At 39.0% G+C, this 22,468-nt stretch overlaps 1 protein-coding gene across 1 annotated transcript; it reads right to left on the minus strand.

Moving 5' to 3' along the window:
• Window positions 1-16,162: 16,162 nt before the first annotated feature.
• Window positions 16,163-20,923, minus strand: cnpy3 (canopy FGF signaling regulator 3). The gene is made up of 6 exons (XM_040007091.1): window positions 20,666-20,923; window positions 19,826-19,952; window positions 18,535-18,631; window positions 17,644-17,766; window positions 17,414-17,531; window positions 16,163-17,057 (listed from the first exon to the last, which is right to left on the minus strand). Exons 1-6 carry the CDS (start codon window positions 20,766-20,768, stop codon window positions 16,765-16,767), a joined length of 861 nt encoding a protein of 286 aa, XP_039863025.1. The 5' UTR covers window positions 20,769-20,923; the 3' UTR covers window positions 16,163-16,764.
• Window positions 20,924-22,468: the final 1,545 nt, after the last annotated feature.

The raw sequence follows: 22,468 nt of genomic DNA on the forward strand, positions 1-22,468 counted from the left end.
AAGTCTGAGGTCTGAAGAAACAACTTGAGGTGATTCAGACATCTGAACCTCCAAAACAAGGTTCTATGAGGTTCTATTTCAGGCATGTTCTAAAGGAATGATAGTGTCTGGCCAGCTGATTTGGGAATTCCTTGGTGTGCCCAAAGAAAAACTGTAGGTGGTGGCTGGGAATCTCTATTTAGACCGCTGCTCTCTCAAACAAGACCTGGATAAGTGGATGCAGGGGCTGAGGGGCAGATGGCCAGACCAATGGAGCTAATGGCTGGACCAAACTTCAAAATGAACAAAAACCTTAAACTTAATTATTTGACCAGTGTCTATTTTTGGCCAGTTATTTTATGCAGAACTTTTGTTTTGATTGGTAATGTTAGAAAATAATGTGATTGCAATTTTTAGCACTTTAATGTAAAACGATACAACATTTGATTGTAATTAGATTATTTCTAAACTCGACGTAGATTCATTTGTAAAATTTAAAAATGTAACATACAAGTCTCATAGTCGGAAGTCCAGACAAACAAAAGTCAGAACACTTTTGTATTAAAATATTCTGCTGTTTCAATTTCTCTCTTTCTTTTGTTCTTTTTTACACTCCTTTATTTTTAACCACTGACTCAGCCCTCCTCAGCATCCAGGATATCAGTGTTATGAAGTCCTCCTACAGTATTTGTTTTACTTTTCAGAGTAGAAACAATAACATTATTGAAGCGTGATATAATTGCTGTCAAGCCTGACGCACCAACAGTCACCAAGTTTGTCTATAATTGCTAGCAAAGCACAGAGTTATTTATTTTTTTTATATAAAATATAGACAGTACTTTTCCATTCTAGTGGGAACATACTGGGAGGGAAGCACCATAAGATGACTGGAAAAAAGAAGCACCATACTGGAACTCTAGCAGAAACTGCTAAAGGTCCTGGATGTAGATTCAAAGTGCCCAAAGTTACATTTTTCTCAAACATCTTTGCTTTTCTTATCTGGAGGGGTGATCTAAATATTTGTGGCTTACATCAGATGGAAAACTGACAGTTCGATGGAGCGTCCGGTATGTTGGAGCAGTTCTTCTGTATGCTGTTTATGACTACAGAAATTAATCACATCCAAACAATACGAGAGCTGGAGTCAGAGAGTGATTGGGCGGTTTTGCTTGATAAATGGAGGAAGTAATTAAATTGTAGTAAAAGTTACTGCAGACTAAATTACTGCCAACAGGCTGGAGCAGCATAAAGGATGCTGCGTTCTGTATTCCAGGAAAAGATTGAACAATGCAAAACTAAACAAAACAGCCTCTATAATTATAAGGGATACGTGGCAGAAGTGATGGGGAGATGGACGGAGGGATGATCTGATCAGAAAGATGGATGTGAGATGGATGGATGAAAGATGAAGGGAGTGCCGTCCTCAGATCTGTTTTACTATCATTTCACAGCCTAAACGTGCAAAGGTCAGCTGTTATTAATGGCAGGCCCCGAGGAGAGCAGATGAGTGTGTATGCAAATGTGTGTGACAGGCAGCGAGTGTGAAGGCTTGCATGTCACACCTTTCTGCTCTAAATGCCATGCAGGCTGCCATTAGTGTCGTTGCTGAATCGTCCCCACGGGGCTTGAAACTCAGGGTGTGTTTGGAAATGTGACCTGACACTCCCTTCACTGCTTTATTCGACCACAGAAGAAGTTTAATTTTTCTATTATGAGCTAATATCTGCGCAGGAGGAGATGCATGTTGGCACCTAAATTTCTCCCTGGTGCATTTCTCCAAATTGCATGAGTATAAAACTAACAGAAGAGCTTTGTAGCATCTATTTTTTGTGACAAGTGTCATAAAATCCTTGGAGAGCACATCTTTATGGTTACTTTGTTTACACTATGAATATGCATGTCTCTGTTCACAAGCCGTTTCTTTCTTCTTGCAACACACTACTGTGCTCCTATGTCCTGTGTGCACGTCAAGGTTTCGGCCTCATTTTACCACCAGACAAATGCAATGCATTTGCCACCAAGTTAGCTTTGTTAGCAGTGTTACTCAGGACTGTTTGGTCAGCAGCTTAGCTGTGAGTATTGCAGGGAGAATGGGGAAATGTCCTCTGTGAGATGTGTGATGAGAGCACACAACATGCTATCAGGCTCTTTTTGCAGACCAGCACATCTTCAAAAACATCGCCACAATACCAAACAGATCCTTTACCTTGTCTTGCTGAACTACACAGAATCCATAGAGACTGCACGTGGAAGCGCCTTAAACAGTGCATTCTTTCTAATGGCCAACAGGGGGCGACTCCCATGATTGTTTAAATGGGTTGTGTCAGAAAGACAACTATTGTAGTTTCTGACATCATTGCGTTGTCCACCTTATTGGATATGATACAACCACATGTATCCGCTGACCAAAAAATTCTCTGAGTGACTACTTTGGTTGCTATGAGATCACCGTTTCCTGCAATTTTTCCATGTTAGTCAACAAATACTCGCTAACTACTAGCCAAGCAGTTGTGAAATTGAAGGGTGCAACACAAATTTCGCTTTCAAAGTAAATGTTTTTGACTGCATGCAACCGATTGGCGAGTCAATGGCGTCACTCGTGGAGTCATGAGAGCGACTCTACCCATGTTGTAATGGAAAGTGACCAAACTTGAGTAGGGTAGAGTTGAGTAAGTGTTACTCTAATCAGAGATGAGGCATAACAGTCATGGGTTGGCCTCCCCCAGAGCACGGACCTCAACATTATCAAAGCAGCGGGTATCATCTTGACAGAGAACAGAACAAAAGGCAGTCAACATCGAAAGAAGAGTCTCACTGAATAAAACAGGAAGTTCAAGCTGTACATTAACATGTTCATTAGTGTCCAGGAGAACATTAAACAGATGAGCCTAGATTTTAGTGACAAAATTCAGGTTTTGCCAGTATAATCTCTAAAACATCTGCACAAAAAGAAGATTTTTGATAAGAGAGGCTTTCTGGTTTCTGTTTGTAGTTCAGTTTTAGTCAGAGATCTGCTGATGAGTCAAGTTTTGGGAAGAATAGGTTGATTGTAGGAAAAGAGCGCAGCTGTAATAAATTTATACATAAAACCAGGTAGACAATATAGGAATTGTTGGCTTGGATATCTGCTGTCTACAACCAGAAGCTTCAAAAAATTAGGCCATAATGGGTTGCCAACATGGTATGCCAGTATTATCTGATTGGGAAGTACTGTTTAATATACTCGCTTCCAAAATTCCCAGAATTATTGCAGTTTTTGTCAACAGCTGCAATATAACTGTTTGACCCAAACAAACTGATAAATGCCTCCTGCGATTTACCAAAAACACATTGTGAAAAATTTGCCTTGAAAATATACAGGATGAAGTCATTTAGATTTCCTTAGATCAAGTCTAAGGAAATCTAAATGACTTTTAATCTGCCCTGCTACACATGTGGATGGACACAGTAATTTAGCACAATTCTCTAAACTTAAAAGCAACTAAATGTCACCTCGTCCCAGTCTTTGCTTCTTCCAAAAGGACAACAAATGCAGCGTAAACGCAGAACGAATGGGGTGCAAATGCATGCAGAGGTGCTGCTCCACTCCACCTAATGTATTTTTGGCTGAAGCTGTGTCCCAGTTGTGTGCGGCTCCTTGGCGTTGGGAGGCAGGTGAAGGGTGTCTGGTGACAAAATGCCTGGTGTGTAGCCTATTTTCCGGGTTTTGACCTTCCCTGAACACACCGCTGTGAGGAGAACGAAGATGAATTGGAGCGCTGAAGCTGTCCACTCACAGGAAAAATAAAAAAGGGAGGAGGAACCGATTGATAATAAGTGTTTCTTTCAATTTCTGTTTCAGTTTGCCGTTTTCTCTGCAGTTTTCTTTGAATGTCATCTGTTTCTCCTTCCCTCTGTTTCCTGAATAGGGAGTAATGGAGTGTTTGATGTACATGGAGAGGTTTGGGACAAACAGCAGGCCAGATTGTCTCCTGTTTAACCTGCGTGACATGGAAACACAACAAACTGCCAGCAAACTAAATAGAAGAAAACAGATTAGACTGAATGGGGGAGCCAGTGAAAGATTTAAATTTTAACCTTTAGACATGATGGTGTTTGTTCTACCAGGCCATCCAGGGTTAGAATATCACTTTTCTTTTTTATAAATCTCACCTGACTCCTTCACACACATCATTCTTCTTCATTTTACTCCCTCCTCTCACTGTCAAACATTTCTCCTCTCTCTTGTAATTACTGTCACCTTCTTTGTTTGTACTTCCTTTGTGTCACGTTCAGGTCACATCGCAGCAAGCTGGAGAGAAGGATGACATTTTATTGCTCTGGCTTAAAAGTGTTGATGTGAACAAGTTTGAAATAGCCGCAATGTCAACATCCGAGCTGACAGAGATTATTTTTAAGCTACTTGATTTTTCTTTTTAAAAAGGAAAGAAAAGGATGGTTAAAAAAAAATGCTTCTCTGGAGTTTATTTTGATTTCTTGTTTACAATTTGGAGCACAAATGGATGGAATTTTCAGTCATACAGAAACTAAACACAATATTTTTATACTGCGTTTAAGTTTTAGTTTTTCTAAAAAAATATCTAATCAGGGTGTAGGCCAAAAATAATGAATGAGATTTCTTTTGGACTCACAGGTTACTGTCATCATTTCCTGTTCTTTAAATACCTTTGTTTAATTTTGTTAGTCACTATTTAGTTTTGTTTCATGCGTGGTCAAATAATTTATTCAGATTATTTTTAGACATTTTGCTTTTGACGTCTTTTAAACATTTTGTTTAGCCCGTCATGTCTACCATCTCAATTAAAAATTAAAAACTTTAGTCACGTTTTCAATAACTATATCCATTTGATTCTATTCTTTTTTCCCCTTCTTCTTCATATTCACATAACAAAATGATCCAGATGTGCTATACCTAAAACATCTAGGGAGAAGAGGTGAGCTTAAGTCTTTGTAGACTTGCCAAGAGATGTCCGATTACTTTTTTCAAGTAACAAGTAAAGTAAGGGATTACTATTGCAAAAACGGTAATTAGATTACCGTTACTTTCCCGTAGCAACGCTGCGTTATTGCGTTACTAAAACTGTGATTTTTTTGCGAGAATGTCTCATGACAGTGATATAAGCGAGTGCGACGTTCCTGACAACAGCTGTGTGCAGATCAACAATGGATCATATATCGAGTGCGGGAGTAAGTATGAGCATGCAGTGTTTAAAGCGTGGAAGTACTGACCTTACTTTGAGTTTGATTCCATAAAAAGTGACAAAAACATTAGTGTCCGTTGTGCGTGGGAAGAAAACTTATTTTTACAGCGAAAGAAAAACCCCTAAACTTCCAAGCAGGCACCGAGTGTGCTATGACGTAATGGGAAACTCACAGAGAAACTCGCGGATTCTTCGACTGACCGCTGCGGCACACCTGCACCAGGGTAAACCTCCGCCTACCCTATTCCTGCTTTACAGGTGAAAATAGAGCAAAAGGACCGCTAGTCTTTGACTTTATTTATTTTCTGCTGTGTTTTACTTGCATCTATTTGAAAGAGTGAGTGTTAACACAAAAAAAATAATAATAATTATGTGCTGGAATGTGCAGAAAATAAGTTTAAATGTTAAAAAAATTTCTTCCAGTCAGAGAATGTTGCATATAATTAATTTTTTGCTTGATGCATAAAGTTAAAAGATAAAAAATAAAACAAGTTTTAAAAAGAGACTTTTCCATTTGATTACATTTTGTATGATGGATTATGTAGAAAAAGTAGAATTGGGATGAAAGATCTATCACTTTATCACCTATTTAGGTTGTAAATCGTGTTTTTAAAAAGTAACTAAGCAATTAATTACTTTTGAAAATAAGTAATCAGTAAAGTAACAGGATTACTTTTTGGAGGAAGTAATCAGTAATTAGTTACTGATTACTTTTTTCAAGTAACTTGACCAACACTGCTTGCCAACGGCTAAAAGGCTAATATTACTCACTGCTAGGCTAAATAGTGAGTCTCAATTTTTAAACCTTTGATTTAAGAATTCTATTAATATTTGCAAATTTTACAATTTCTCTCCTCTGTATCAATTTTAAAGACAAACTTAAAAAAAACTTTGGTGGTGACGGTGAGGCTAAATAACTGCACAGCTTCCTTTCAGCAGCTAATATTATAGCTATCAGCTAGCTAATGTCTGTGATGTTAGCTAGCCGCTAATATCGCAAACAGCACAAAAGATTGAGGTAGCCATTGTAGCATCATCCATTGGTTTTGGAATTTTGGATGTTAGCGCTTTGAACGCTGCAGAGTTTGGTTTTTAGAAGATGAAATGGTGCAGATCTTAGTTATCAGCTAATCCTAGCTAGCTTGGCTAACAAACTGCAACACCGGTACTTATTGTGAGAAGTGACTGACCAGGTGTGTTGGAGAAATAGCTGCAGAGACACAAAACTGAACGCCTTTAACATTCATCCCTGTACTTTAGTCATCCATAAGAAGCTGTGGATACAGTAAAGTAGATAGTGAAAGAGAAAAGAGTTGTGATAAATTGCACAGTTATACTGTAACTCCAGCTGTGATATGCACATTTTTAAGGTGCTCTACAAACACCCGTGGCTGTCACAGAGCTATTAATGCAAACTGGTTTACTTCCTCTCCTCTCCACACAGTTCAGAGACAGAGAGACAAAAAGTCTAGAGCACTTTATAGGTGCATAAATATATAATTTATTAGTAACTGTGCATTTGTTTCAAGGGACAGAAAATCATTTCTGCGGGTTTGTGAGAGATAGCAAGAAAGGTAAGCTTGTATATCACACACACATTTACGCACAGAGTGGGGGACAGATAATACCAGATGAAGATTGAAATTGGAGGAAGAATCAATATTTCCATTCAAACGTCTGTTTCATTTTCTCCAGATTAGAGCAGACCGTTTCTCTCTGTTCCATCACCAAACAACTACCGAGCACACAACAGTGTTGCCGTGTGTGTGTGTGTGTGTGTCTTTCAGGGGTGATATTTTTCCACCAGCTGTTCGGTGAAGGACGTTCAGTTCAGTGCAAGACTTCCTTTGTATGCTACATCCTATGTTTCAAAGAATAACAGAAATTTATAGTTACGTCTGCCTATTCACACTCACGATGGAATTTTCTAGCTTTTACATGGAATCACATACAAACACACTATATGGGACCTACTGTGTTTTTCCCTTATTTTCTGTCATACAAACACAGATACAGCGGTGGATGATCACATTAAACATGGCCAAAGTTTAAAATAACTAGGTCAGAACACACAAAAGCTCATGTTCAGACATAGAGCCAAACAACACAGTTATAAACAAGTGCTAGAGCGCTTGCTCATAGTGGATCATCTGATTGTTGGGGTTTTCTCTGTATTATTGTAAGCTCTTTACCTTACAATATAAAGCGCCTTGAGGGAACTGTTGTTGTGATTTGGCACTATGTAAAAACTGAACTGTATTGAGTTTGAACTGTGAATCATGCAAATCTGCTCTGTTTTAATTTATTTTTTTTTAAAAAGCATAAAAAGGCCCTCTTAAAAACTAAACCCGGCAAAACAATATTAGGAGAAAAATGAGAGAATGCTGATCAATAATAAAGCTTGATCTTGAATTTATTATTATTAGGAATGCTTCAATACATCGGCCTTGTTGCTGATATTGGCATATAAGCAAATAAAGTGTCATTTAGAGATGACAGTGAGTGAATTTTATCTGTTTAGTTTTAGCTCAATTTTCAGTTTAATTTTCAAAGATACTGTGATGAGAAGCTAAGACACTTAAAAACAGTTGAAACATAGTATTCTTTTTTTGTGACGATATCTCTGTCTTGAATACATAAATATGATGAACTTGTAATTTGTGCAATGATGAAACTTCACTGGCATATCTGTTACAGTGACCGTTACAACCACTCAGTAACTGACAGTGCTGTGCAATACTGCAAATTTGGTAGCAGTGTAATAATAAGTAAATACAAGGTACCAATATTGATATGGATACTTATAAATATGGTTTATGTAGAGGAGAACATTTTCACATGATTTTTGAGATCATTAATTATTAGTTTGCATATTCTGAACATTCTAATGACCCCTACATCAATGATTTCTACCTTTCACAATTGTTTAAATGTGCCACAAGCTATAATAAAAATAGACGTCACAGTCAACACAAAAAGGTTCAGATAGTTTATATTTAAGCTATACTTTCTATTAACAATCAAAATAAATGAACACAATTCAGTGGGCTACATGCTGAGCGTAGAAACAAAGTATCAATCCTGTTGCACTAATATCAGTCTAACACCAATATCAGCATTGATATCGATACTATCGCTATTTCAATCCATCTGCCTAATGAATCGTTTTTTGCATTTTTCAAATAAAATAAGAAAAAATGTGTCATTTGTGACTTGATATTGAATATTTTATCTGCCGGAACAAACCACGGTGTTAAATCAGTGAACGTTGAATAAATGAATGTGTGCTGCATGTGTCTCCATATAAGCCGACTTCCTGTACATAGATTCAATCACTGGCCTCCACAGGGACTGACAAAGAGGGAGATATGGGACATATGAAGACACTGAGAAGCTTCCGTGGGTACACATACACGTGTGTGTGTGTGTGTGTGTGTGTCTGTACATTCCATTTCCAGCGTCCACAGTGTCCAAATAAACTGTCAACCCTGAAATGGCTGATAAAGTGTGTGTGTGTGTGTCACAATATTTGTCCTGTGTTATTGGAGCTCTGAGGCCGTAGAGTCTTCTATAAACACCCAGCTGTGAATTATTCAACAAATAAACACATCCAGGACCTCACACACACACACGCACACACACACGCACACACACACACACAGTATTGTTCTCATGCAGGACACATACATACACATATTTAGAGCAAACACATATTTGTATGTAAAGATAGATAAATGTTATTTGTTTCAACAAACACACACACTCTCTATCACACACACACACAGACCTACCAACCAAAAGATAAAGATGACTGATACCTTAGTTTGACCATGAAGCACACAGTTACTACACACAAAAATATGTGTATGTGGATTTGATTTTTAAAAGGGAGGAAAAGCTGATGGAGAGATTGTGCTTCAGAAAGACACACACACACACACACCATTTCACTTTGTCTCAGCTTAAGTGGATTTAGCTGTTGGTCAGTTCAGTGCAAGGTGAGACAAAAATTATTGGCCCATTTAATGATGGGGTGACACCTACAGTTTGAAGGAGGTACTGCGTCACACACTTTCTGGTTTGTTCAGAAGTCAAGCTGTGTGTAGGTGTGTCAGGTGTGTCAGTATCTTCAGTAAGATAACATTATAGGTCATAGATTGTTTGCAGGAAATAAAGCAGGAAACATATAGATACAGCATTAAATTAATCAAAACTAACAAAAAAATAGTTTTTCTTGTAAATAAGAAAAAATGATTATTTTCAGTTATGATCAATGTTTTTTTTGTTGGTGTAAAACACAAAAAAGAAACAATGAATGATTCCATTGTACTGCATGTCATGCTGTGTATGATTGTGTATTTGACACATTCAATATGAATTTGATTATATAGGTTGCATCAAATTTAATGAAATTTTTCCACCACAAACAAAATCTATTGAAACTGGAAATTTGTACATGACTGTCTGTTGACTGTTTGTATTAGTTATTATATTATTGTACTGCTCTTAACTAACTAATATGTAACAATAAAAGGAAATCCTGAAACTAATAAAACCCAAAAACAAGTAAATCCACTCTGCATCCCTCTAAAGTGGATTTAGTAATCAAATAAGTAAGGATCTTCCATTGTTTGGCAACATTAACTGATGCAGTGAGTAGTTTCCCATAATCACACGAGAAGACATCCTCTGTGGTCATGTTACTCCATTTCAGAAGACAAATTATAGCATCAAGCAAAGAAAACTAAGGAGACAGATGAAAATACTAAACCTGGGAACTGTTCAATGCACATGGTGGACTATTATCTTGGAAGAAGAAATGTGATCTGGAAAATGAAGATTGGATTTTAGAACCTCTCACAGCCTCATCTGTTGTAGCAGATGACCGCCCCACCCTGAGCCTGATTCTTCTGGAGGTTTCTTCCCGTTAAAAGGGAGTTTTTCCTTCCCAACGTCGCCAAGTGCTTGGGTGGGTTGTATAATTGTTGGGGTTTTCTCTTTGTTCTTGTTTGTTTGCCTTGAGGCACCTGTTGTTCTGATTTGATGCTACATGAATTGAATTAGCTTAACTGAACTGAATTGAACTGAACTGGAAAAAAAGGTCATATGGTCCTAGGAGCCCAAATTTACCCTGTTCCAGAATGTTGGTTGTATCAAGGTAAGAAGACAGATGCACCACGTTTAGTGACTACTGTATAAGCTTCGTCTACCTAGGAAGCATAGTCAACAGAGATGGTGGTGCAGATGAAGACGTTAGGAGCTGGATCAACAAAGCAAGGCTTGCATTCAACTCCCTGCGACCTATCTGGAACTCCAAAGCCTTATCCCAGCGCAGCAAGATCCGCATCTTCAACACCAATGTGAAAGCAGTCCTCCTGTATGGGTCCGAAATGTAGCGGGTGACCAACACCATTACCAGCAAGATACAGATTTTCATCACCAAGTGCTTGCGACACATCCTTAACATCAGATGGCCTGAGAAGATCTCGGACACAGACATGTGGAAGAGAACCAGCCAGAACCCAGTCGGTCAAGACATCAAGAAGAGAAAATAGGGCTGGATAAGCCACACACTCCGAAAACCATCCGACAAAGTCACAAGGCAAGCACTGGACTGGAACCCACAAGGAAAAAGGAAAGTGGGGAGACCCAAACAGACGTGGAGAAGATCTGTCGAGAGCGAAGTGAAGGCCGCCAGAATGACATGGACCCAGCTGAAGAGAACGACCCAGAACAGAGTCCATTGGCGTGGTGTTGTGGCCCTAAGCTCCACCTGGACTCTACAGGAAAATTGATTGATTGATTGATTGATTGATTGTATAAACTGGGACACTTCAGGTCTAGCTTCCGCAACATTCCCTAAAAATGAGGTCACCCATTGCTTCTTTCATGTCAACATAAATACACTGAATGACCAGGTTTTCCTATGAATTGATTTTCTTCTTCCCTGAAGACTTTGGGCTGAAATTGAGAATAATTTGGAGAAAACCTCATGCAGCAAAAGTTGTGACACTGTACAAGCTTAAGCTAAACAATGCCATGGTGAATGTGCCCCATAAGGCAGCCCAGTGAAACATTAGAGTGATTTTTTGTTAATAAATCAGGTGGTGTATAACAACTTAAATCATGAAAACATCACATAAAGGAGAACAAATATCTCAATAGAATCATGTGACTTTTTTGGCTTGTCGCCATTGCAAGCCAAAGACCTGAAAACTGCTGATCATCAGCTACCAGTGAAACAGAAGAGGAGGATACACAAGTGTACCACATGAGACACAAGATTTATGTTCTACTTAGTTTCATAAGAAATTTTCAAAGATAGATAAATTAAAAATTCAGCCAACTCTATAACTTTAGTAACTTGTTCCACATCGTCCAGCACAAACGTTTGCTAGGACCTGGTCACCCTACCGGGACCTCAACCAAAAGAGCTCCCACTGGCTACAGAACATGATAACATGACATAGCATAAAACTTTTGAGGATGCACCAGTTTACTGGCCAGTCATTACTCACCTTACTGACTGCCAGCATTAAACGATGTGGACTGGATTTGTCCTCAATAGAACCATGAAGGGCTGAAACACCTGTACACAGTTTTCCCAGCACAAAAGCTTGAATTAATAACAAGCAAACACCATCTGTATAGGACAGGACTTGTTAAAAAATTAAAAAAATAAATAAACTATAGCAAAATGACAAAGAGGAAGTTCATGTCACGATAGAGGTCAAACTAAGGCAAATTACTGCATCCAATAAGGGCTATGACATAAAATAATAACAGCCTGGCACAGAGGCCAGATAACAACCCACTCTCATGGAGGTGGCAGATGCAGCAATACATCTGTAGTAGCCACACAAACAGCATCACAAAATTCAGCAACACTCGTTACTTGTAATATATTGATCATTTCCATTTTTACAGTGCTACGTAAAGAGTGGTGAAGCTCATGAAAATAAGAGCAGATCACAAATTAAAAGGACATTTACTGGTGTCCCTTTTTTCATTTTGACCAACTCAGAACTCAAACTTGACTTGCCTGAATGTAAAGCATGTTAAAAACACAAAGCAGTGTCCACGGTTGTGTCCTTTTAGGACTATTTATATCCTTTGTTAAGATTAATTTGATGACAAATATAACTTAGAAAAAGGTACTATTTCTGTATCCAAGCATGAAGACTCATGCTTGTTTGGTTTTATTTTATATGTGACTTAAAGCTCTGCACATTTCCCAAAAGTCCGGGGAATCAAGCTCAGACTGCATTTTACCCTTAGCACAAATCAAATACTCGGTTAACAACTGTGGCGAACGACGACACAACAAATTGTCACATATGACACACCAAAACAAGAGCATGCTTTGAAATTCTGAGCATTTCTGCTACTTCTGCAACTATTATGATACTATTGTGATAGTTGTAGAATGTAAGTACCTCTCCTATGATAGTCCACTACTGAGCTGTCCAAAGTTTTGATGGTGTTCAGCAGTAGTCTGTGTAGAGGGGTCAGTGAGAAAGGTTGTGGAAGTTTGCAGTGTAGATACACCATTAACCAGAACTAAGACATAATGGCAGAGACTGAAATGATTAACTAACAATGAGCGCTACCAATTTTGTAAAGCAGAAGAAAAGTGAGTGAAAAACTGACAGCTGTTTATAAAGTGTTGCCTTGTCCTGATTGTGAGCTAAATAAATGTGATCTCAGTGAAAACAGCCAAAAAAGTTTTTAGCTACTTCTTCAGCTTTTGCAAATTTTACTAAGCCTTGCCGTGTTGCTAGGCAAGTTAACCATTTTACTGCAAGTTATTTTGAATTTGATAATGTCTGCTAAAACGTTGGCCGAAAACAGGCAAAAAGTTCACTTTAGAGCATTTTTTTTTTAAATAGATGATTTTTAATTTGAGACGAAATTAAAAAGAAACAAACAAACAAATGAGACAACTTGTACCTTTTTTGTTGTTTGCTAAACAGGTTTCTATGGAAGATTGTTTCCACCAATGGAAAAGAAAATGTCGTCTGTAAGTCGTTTAGGTATCTTAAAATTTGAATTACTCAGAAATATGTCAAAATTTGGAGACAACTGAAATTTAATTAACTCTGCCTGGCATTTGTTTTTCAGTAGCTGAAGCAATCTTCCACAGATCTCCAGAGTGTATTTAATTACATTTTTACAATTTTACAAATCTGTCTTCTGCTAATGGAAGAGGTTACCTTTTGGGCCTTGCTGAAAAAATAGTTTTATTTTATATTATTTTTAGCTGCTTACAGTAATGTTATAGAACAATGCAAATATGATGTATTTTGCAAAAGTAATTACATTATATCGAAACCGGGGTAATGTAGTTGCGCTGTATAATGAAATGTAACTTTTTATAAGTTACATTACACAGCTAAATGTCCAAAACTGTGACCTTCATTCGATTTGATTATCCTATATAAAATAAGAAGCAAACAGGCCTCGCCTGGTACATCTTGTCGGTTGTGCCACTGTCTTTTGAGCCAATGAAAATGGGGGATTGTGTGGAAAAGGTGTCTGTAGTTCCTAAACAACTAATATTGCACTTTTGTAAAAGCCTTTAAATTAAAGTCTGCGCTTTGATTACATATTTTCTTGAAATAAAATCCCCTGTGGTGGCAAACAGAAGCAAAACGACAAAAACAGTTTGTTGTTGCTCAAAAACTTATGGACCATCTCATCTGAGTGTGAAGCTGGAAAAACAACCCAGCACTTTGGGTTACAGTACATTACCCAGCTCCCCAGAAAACAACCCAAACTGACCCAAATCAAGCAGCCTCGATGGCTGGGTTACAAAATTAACACAACAAATCATGGTGTGCGTTTCTGTTGTTTTGACTTCTTGGTACAGCACCTTGAATCTATACCAGTCTGTTAACGTACGCTTTAGAAAGAAAATAGCCTTTTCCTTTAAATGTTATTCATTTATTTATATCTATATTACAAGAAGAGAAAAAGTATTTGTGGGTGAAAATATGGAACTGTGTACAACTGTTCAGTCAAACAGTAACATTTACTTGAAATGATAACAAATAAATAATGAAATCCAAACTTTAACTGAATAAAAACCTGATGCATGGAAAAATAGTCAGAATGATAAAACTACTTTAAAAACATGATTTATGTTGCATCTGTTCTTCCTTCCTTAGACTGAAGAAACGACTGCCTGACTGCAGGACCTGGAAAATCATTAACAGAGCAAGTCCTTAACTCTGGCTCCCTCTGGTAGCTGAAAAAGTGGACTACGCCCACACAGCCGACTAAGGAAAAGATAACACTACTTCTCCGAGGTGCACATTTTAAAATAATTGTATGAAACTTTAACTATAACAGACTGAAAGCTTCATTACATCCATTAAAAAAAATATCTCTAACACATTCAGAGCTCTGAAACCTGTTTATTAATCCACTGATGCGTCTGCTCGTGGTTTCAAAAAGCAACTTCAATACAACACAGCCAGCATTTTTACCTCAGGATAGAAATCTCGTAAAAACACACACCCACACACGTTCACTCTTAAGAAAATGCATAAAAACAGACGCACAATCCTTCATCGTCTTCAGTTCAGGAGCCTGACGATCACGCGGCAGCACGAACACACACAGGCCTTCAATAGCAGCTTTTTGTACAGCAAACAGGAAATCAGTACCACACGTTGTATCTATTAATTAAAGGGGCATTTCAGCTAATACATCAGTTTGTGGAAGGGCTTTAAAAATTAGGACAGTGAGAAATAAAAGAAAAACTTTAACATTGGATTAACAATCATTTGTTTAGAGCACTTTATTAGGAACACTTGGGCAGCCCGCTTGCTCGTTCATACAGGTGAACCAGCTGGACACAACGTATGAAAACTTCACAATAACACCACTGACATAACAGCAAACAGGCTGATCAGTCAAATGTATCTGTAACCTTGATACGTGGTGTCTTTTTAGTAAGTTAATCCTGAGATACGAGCTCACATAGGTGGAAAGATTATTTACAGAAAGAATTAAAAAGTCATTTCATAATATGTTTGTTATTTACACAATATCATTTAACATTTTCACGCAGCTCTACAATAACTGAAAGTGTAGCGGATTGGTCAAAGTTACAAAGATGTCGGTGTTCCTAATAAAATGCTCATTGAGGGTCAAAGATCTACAGCTGTAAAGGGCACAAAAATATTTAAAAACATGAGTGAAAAAGAGTCTCAGTTCGGAGCTGCGATTGAAGTTTCTGCCAATGTGAGACGCAGAGAGACAAAATACGTGAATCAACACCTACGTCCGAGTCTGACCGAGAGACGGAAAACCAAACACGTGGACGCCCTGCGACTCACACAGGTTTATACTCTGTATGTAGTTTGTGTACAGCACTGTAAAGTAGGGCTGTTCGATATAACGATATATATCGGCTGACGATATAAAAACGTCTATCGTTTCATTTTACGCTATCGTTTGTTTCGTGGTGTCGCAAAATAAACTGTTTACGGTAATATTTTTTCATCGTTTTGATGGTCACTGTAGTGGCTATATTAACTTCTTAAAGTTCTCTCTTTCTCTTATATTTAATATAACCACACTACGGACGGACAAGCGCCTGTTTTTATGCGTTGTCGTTAGCAACAACGACGGTAACACCATCGCGTGTCCGCTTGTTTATGTTCCACATAAACCTTTCACAATAAAGCTCAAGATCCTGTTGAGACTTTTCAAAATACGTGAAAGAGCAGATTATTTACGGATGAGAAGTAAAAAAAGAGCCGCCAGGTGCTAAAAAATAAACCTTAGACTCAAACGTTGGAACAGGCTTTTCCCCGCAGCACGCTGTGTAATACATACTCACAAAGAAAACGGCGGCCGTTACAACTTATGTCTAAAAATGTATCGTTTCATGCATCGGTTAAAACACTCGACTCCAGCTACATGACGCGCAGCTGGAAACACTTCACGCAAGTCGAGCTGCCCGAGATTCACAGAATTTACAGAAAATGTTACATTTTTGTGATTTATATCGTTATCGGACGATAGAATTCTTATATCGGGATATGAGATTTTGGTCATATCGCACAGCCCTACTGTAAAATCATTCATACAGAGTGCACCTAGAGACTTTCTTTTGATGTATTAGTACAGGATAATTCATGATTTGTCAATAAATACTGAGAAATGGTTCTCACGTATCCCTAAAGTGTTTATGTTTTTGGTCTAAGAATGATGTCGAGCCCAGAAATCACAATTCAAGTCTTTTTCACGTTTGCGGCCTCAAAAGTACAAACATTATGAATACCAATAGAAAAACTGGTCCCAAGCTATGATAACCACATCATCCTTTAAGTTCCAATGGAGACTAGACTAAAAACCGTTAAATGACTGAAGTGGGGGTAAAAAGGAGCGAAATATTGTACGTAACTGATTATACATCTGATTTCTCCCTCATGAAACCTGAAAAATGACTTCAAAACATGTAACAGCGTGGGATTTCAATGACTTGAACCTCAGTTTTAACACTTGAAGATGTTTCCAGAAGCTGCTTTGACTCAGCAGGTTTCACTCTGGAGGACTGATCCACATCCAGGACTCACAGCTCCGTCTTCTGCCCAGACAGAGGCACCTGCGGCTGGATCTCCTCGTCGGACGACACCCCTCCGTCCGTCTTCTCCACCGGAGATTTGCTCTTTTTCTTCTTCTTCACCTTCTTCTCCTTCTTCTTCTTGCTCGCCTTCTCTCCCTCCGAGCTGCCGTCTCCTCCTCCCTCGCCTCCTTCCTCACCTTTGCCCTTGCCCTTCTTCCCTCCCTTCTTCTTTTTCTTCTTCTTCTTGTCCTCTGCAATCGCTGCCTGGTCTCCCTTCTTCCAGTTCTCGTTCAGGCAGGCTGGAGAGAGAAATGGAAGGAGAAGCGTGGCGGGAAAATAAGATTGGGAAAACAGAAAACAAGGCAAAGAGAAATATACAAATCTGAAAGTCACGACAATTATTTTATTGCACTTATTTTGATTTCAAAATTATTATTATTTTTGTAATTACAATATTTGTTTTGTCATTGAGGATTCTATTGTTTTTGTTGAGCTCTTTACTACACTGATGGTGTAAAGGTCTCAAAAACTCAGGTGAATACAGGGACATGTGAGAAGGGAAAGAAAGGGGTGCAAAATTTAAACAATCAGGAATCATGAATTACAAAAAACAACAACATGGATGTAACGTCAGAGTTGTGTGTACGAGCGTTACCTCTGTCCTGTCCTTTGAGCACGTGTTTCTCGCACAGGTACGTGGTCAGGTCCTCCTCCTGGCTTCCTTTATACCAGTCCTCAATCACGTCCTCATACTGCTCTATCATCACATCACACTGACCACACACACACACACACACAAATTTCATTTAAAAGATGAAAATTTGACCATGTTTGGAGTTTAATTTTGGTTCCTTTGGGAATGTTTAAATAAATATATAAACACACCTGTTTTTTAAGGTCGGCCACTTCAGCTGACGTCTCGTTCCACAGCTCGTAGGGAATGTCCATCACCACGTTCACTCCTTTATTCACCAACCCATGCAGGGTGGAGAAGGTCTCCGACATGCCCTATGCCCGATGACACATTTAAAACTACAAATATGGACGACTGCATAGAAACCAAACTACGTTAAAAAGAAGCTAAACAATATGTGCTGTTTTGCTGCTGCAACAGACTGAGCATTAAAATCAAACCACCGACCTGATGATTAGCAGATGACCTGCTCTACCTGTGAGCCACAGCTACTCCAGAAATGAGGAAAACAGCCCTCTGATTGGACCTCTAAAGATTTTCCCAGTGAGTTTAAGGACTCAGTCACTTATTTGGGGTCTTACTGAATGAAACTTTAATCCAGTTTTATCACTGTATAATTTTATTGTTCTCCAAGTGTCAGCAAAGAGGGTAATCTGCGGTAAGCTCATTGGCTAACGGCCTGGGATCACAACTAGAGTGTGAAGCTTCACAGTCAGCACGTACAGTTTCAAACACCGAGATGAAGACGTCTATGGTCGGAGTTCAACTTCCATTGAATTCAGTTTTTGTGAACATTTCCTTTTATTTTCAGCAGTTTTCATAAACAGTAAAGCCGATCGAAAAAGTTTCAGGGTTTTAATGAGAACAGCTCAATATGCAGTCATTGCATGTGAAGAAGCAACGGTGACAGCACGACTACATTCAGCTAAAAAACATTTTATGAAACAAACACGCAGCTTCACCTGCTGTAAACTAGGAGCTGAAAAACAAGATGCTTGAAAACCAAACCCTAAAAATACTGATTCTTGCAGAAAGTGTCACGCGTCACATCCAGGGTGTTTAAAAATAACCGTTACACTGACCTTGGCAAAACGGTTGCTGCCACTTCTCTCTTTGTGCAGATTGTACTCCAGCAGCCTTTGACACACATTTTCTACAACCTCGATGAATCTCAGGTCTCTGAGGAGAAACACACATTAAACATCCCAGCAGGCGACAGAGTTAAAGCTTTTTTCTCTCTGTACCTTCTGTTTGGATTTGCCCTTTTTTTGTTTTGTCTGTGAACCAAAAACCTGATCACACGTCATAGCTGACTTCATTTTATGGACCGTGTCAAAGTAACATTACAGAGCTTTTTCATTTAAGTTTTCTGCTCCTCGATGCTCTTTGTTTTCATGTCAGCGCGTCTCCACACTAAAGGCATTTCTCAGCTGGTATCCTGGATGCTATGAAAGTACCCCTATACTTAAAGGAGGTCTATGGTTTTATCCTGAGGTGATAACTAAATGATCCACATTAAAGTGGCCTTTATAGCAACCCCTCAGCTCAGGGTCTGAGCTGAGGGGTTGCTAGAAGAACTAGAAGGAAAAACAAGAAAAAAGCAGTCCTACATATTTGTTTACTAGCCCGCCTTTCATCCTAAAACATCCTGAGACACCCTCCCTCAGCCTGGTTGTGCTGGAGGTTTCTTCCTGTTAAAAGGGAGTTTTTCCTTCCCACTATCACCAAGTGCTTGCTCAAAGGGGGCCAGCTGATTGTGGGGGTTTAAACCTTACAATATAAAGCACCTTGAGGGACCTTTTGTTGTGATTTGGTGCTATAAATTCAATAAAACTGATTCTGTGTCCCCGTCCACCACCTAGAACTGGATAAGTGGTTGTAACAAAATGTGATGGATGGATCACGGTGAACACTAAAATACAGCTGTGATCAACTTACCCTAAATCAAAAAAACAAAAAGGGAAACATCGTGAGTTAAGTGTGTCTGATGCATGTCAGCTCTGCAGACTGAACATAAACATGCATGTTCATGACCACATTTAGAATATTGTAACACTTTTTTTTTTTTTTAAAAGCAGGTCCTAAAACTGTGATGCTTTCAGATTAAAACTCCCATCGAGCTTTGCTCTCGCACACCACCCAGAGCACTTCAGCAGCTTCCCTGTTCTATAATAAGTTTCTGCGCAGGAACTGAACCTGACCAAGTTCCTGTCCCTTGTTGCCGTCTGTCTCTGAGGGCGAGAGAAAGATCCAGAATCAGCCAGGCATACTTCTCCCTCCACACAGAGCAGCTTTCACTTCTACTTTGAAACCGGACTCGTATTTTTTTACGCTCCATTTCCAGGTACCAGGCGCGCACACACTCAAACTTACGACTTGACATATTTGACCGGCGACGCCCCCTTGCTGTCTATGAAGCGGTATTTCGTATCAATGACTTCTTTTGTCTTCCCCGTCTCTTCGAACGCCGACTTCATCTCGATGCTGACAAACTTGCAGACTGGAAAGGGAAACAGAGACAATGAGAAGAAGCCCTTTAAACCTCAACAATGTCTCAACAAAGCAGTTAAAGTCGTCCTATCGGGACACTAATGTCATCGAGATTCTCTGTTTCATTTAAAGTGTGCTTTTCCCCACAGATGGACTCCACCTGCACTGTCATGGACTGCAGGTGGAGGCGGTAGTCCTTCCTTTGCATTTCAGAGTAGGTTCCCAACTCCACCTGCAGTCCAGCATTGTGGAGTTGGGAGTCCACCCCTTGGACAAGAGGCAAAGCTGACCTGGCAGAGGACAGGTGGTACAGCAGCTATGAGAGGGGATGGGTTAGTAGCAGGATTTTCAAAATAAAATACCTACAATGAGCACCTTTAATTTAAAAGCAAGGCTACAGGGTAGTGTTTGTATTGATGCTAAGAAATGGCCAATGGAGTAATTTCAAGAGCAAAAACCTAAAAGCAAAGCTTACAAATGTGAAATGTTAGCTAAGCCCAACAGCACTCCTGTTTTAATGTTTCACATAATCCTGTTTCAGTGCGACTTCCTCCACAAACACAAACAGCCTGCTGTCAGTGTGAACCCACACAGAGTGGAAATTATACTTAGCACATATACTACGTGTATTATATACACAAATACTGCAGTATGACTTCTCTATTTGCTGTAGGACTCTTAGAGGTCCTCGGAGCCCGTTTTGAGCACCACAAGCCGCCTTACCTTCACATTTGTTGGGCAGATGAACCCAGTCATCGTCCCCATCCTTCGCTGCTCCGACCGAGGAAATTAGGAGAAAAAACGACAAATATGCCACTAAAATCATCCCGTCTGCTCTCTCCGAGTCTTTATCTTGTCATAAAACTTATTTGACTTTCAAACAACTCCGCAGAGCACCGTTATTTCCCCCTGTTTTCACGCCTTCCTCTGTACCATCACTCCTGCTGCTTCACTTGCGACCGATCACTTCCGCTAAGGGCGTTACACAACCGGATCTCCGGACCAATCAGAGAAGAAGCAGTGGCAGGAGCTGGACCAATGAGAGGCAGAGGAGGGTCGAAGAGCTGCTGGAAGACAAGAGGTATCACTCCGCGCTACTCCTGCGCAAAACTGCAAATTTTGGTATCATCCAATGTTTTCTACAGTCATTAGATTTATATTTCAAATAGGACAAAATGCAGATTTTACAGCAGCAACATTATTGTATCTCTATAGTTTAAACATTTAATAAGCTTTCTGCCTGCACAGAGTGGATAGTCAAACAAATTGAATCATCATAAACATTATTATAATACATTATTTTATATTTATTACTTTTTTTTTTTTCCATTTTAATAATTTTATTATTATAACACAAGGAACAAACAATAAGGTAATGATTCTGGATCAGCGCCATGATGCAAACTTGTAGCCATAATGCATACAGTATTCTGGAGAAGATATAAAATGTCACTGTATGTGTGTGTGTGCATGTGTGTGTGTGTGTTTTATGTATATTGATATTTTTTAAAAATCATTACTCATGATATAACATTGTCCAGACATGCCCTGTAAGGACATAAGGAGGAAATGGTGACAAAAGGAGCTGCTAAAGGCAGTGGATCCCTCACCAGCTGTAATAAAAAGAGCACAGGTAACAATAACACATGTACCAGTTGTTGCATTGCAGAGGCATTCAAGTATAAAAACAATAATAAACACACCTGCAATGTTTTGGTTCTATAACATTTTTCTATTATTACTTTATTATGGATTGGGTGTAAGAGTTTTTAAGAGTGGATAATTAAATAATAGATCAATGCAATAGTAAATTGTGCCTTCATCTCAGATGGACAGCAAGTGGAGAGTGATAGATGAGATAAGGAGATGGAAGGAGGAAGAGAGGCAAAGAGTGATTCATATTCACAGCCTAGTTTATTTCTCACAGTTTTGTTGCCTTATGGTTCCAAGTGTTGTCACCTTCTCATCTTTGCATTTTATTATTATCTCATAACACCTGTTTAATCAGCTCCCATCTCTCCTATGGACATTTTAACAGTCTACAGTCTCAGGTCAACACAGCCCTGCCTTTTAGCACTGTCAGCAGCAGGAGCAGCAGCAACACCTCAACAGTAACATTGTCCCCATCAGGTAAAACACAGGCTATGTTTGCTTTGCATGGTCCCCACCTGATGACAGTGATAAAGTATGATGCGATTCCATATTAGATTCTTAAAGAATGTGGGTTGTAGTTCTTCAGCCTGGTTCCATGTGCCCCTTTTTAACTTTGAACACCACCCACGTAGATAAGAAGGCTCTCCAGAGAGTCATAAAGATCACAGAGAGGATTATAAAGACTAATCTTCTATCACTGGACTCAATATCCACATAATACTGCAAGAAAAGCGCACAACACATTATCAGAGGTTGTGCATATATACACACACAGATATATACTGTATATGTTTATCTGACTGTGACTCTAAGCTCTGCACAAGATGTACACTTACCTGGTGTACATCTTAGGTAAGGTACCAAAAATATCTT

Source organism: Simochromis diagramma, unplaced genomic scaffold (genome assembly GCF_900408965.1).
Source record: "Simochromis diagramma unplaced genomic scaffold, fSimDia1.1 OVJJ01000531.1, whole genome shotgun sequence".
NCBI classification, from domain to species: Eukaryota; Metazoa; Chordata; class Actinopteri; order Cichliformes; family Cichlidae; genus Simochromis; species Simochromis diagramma.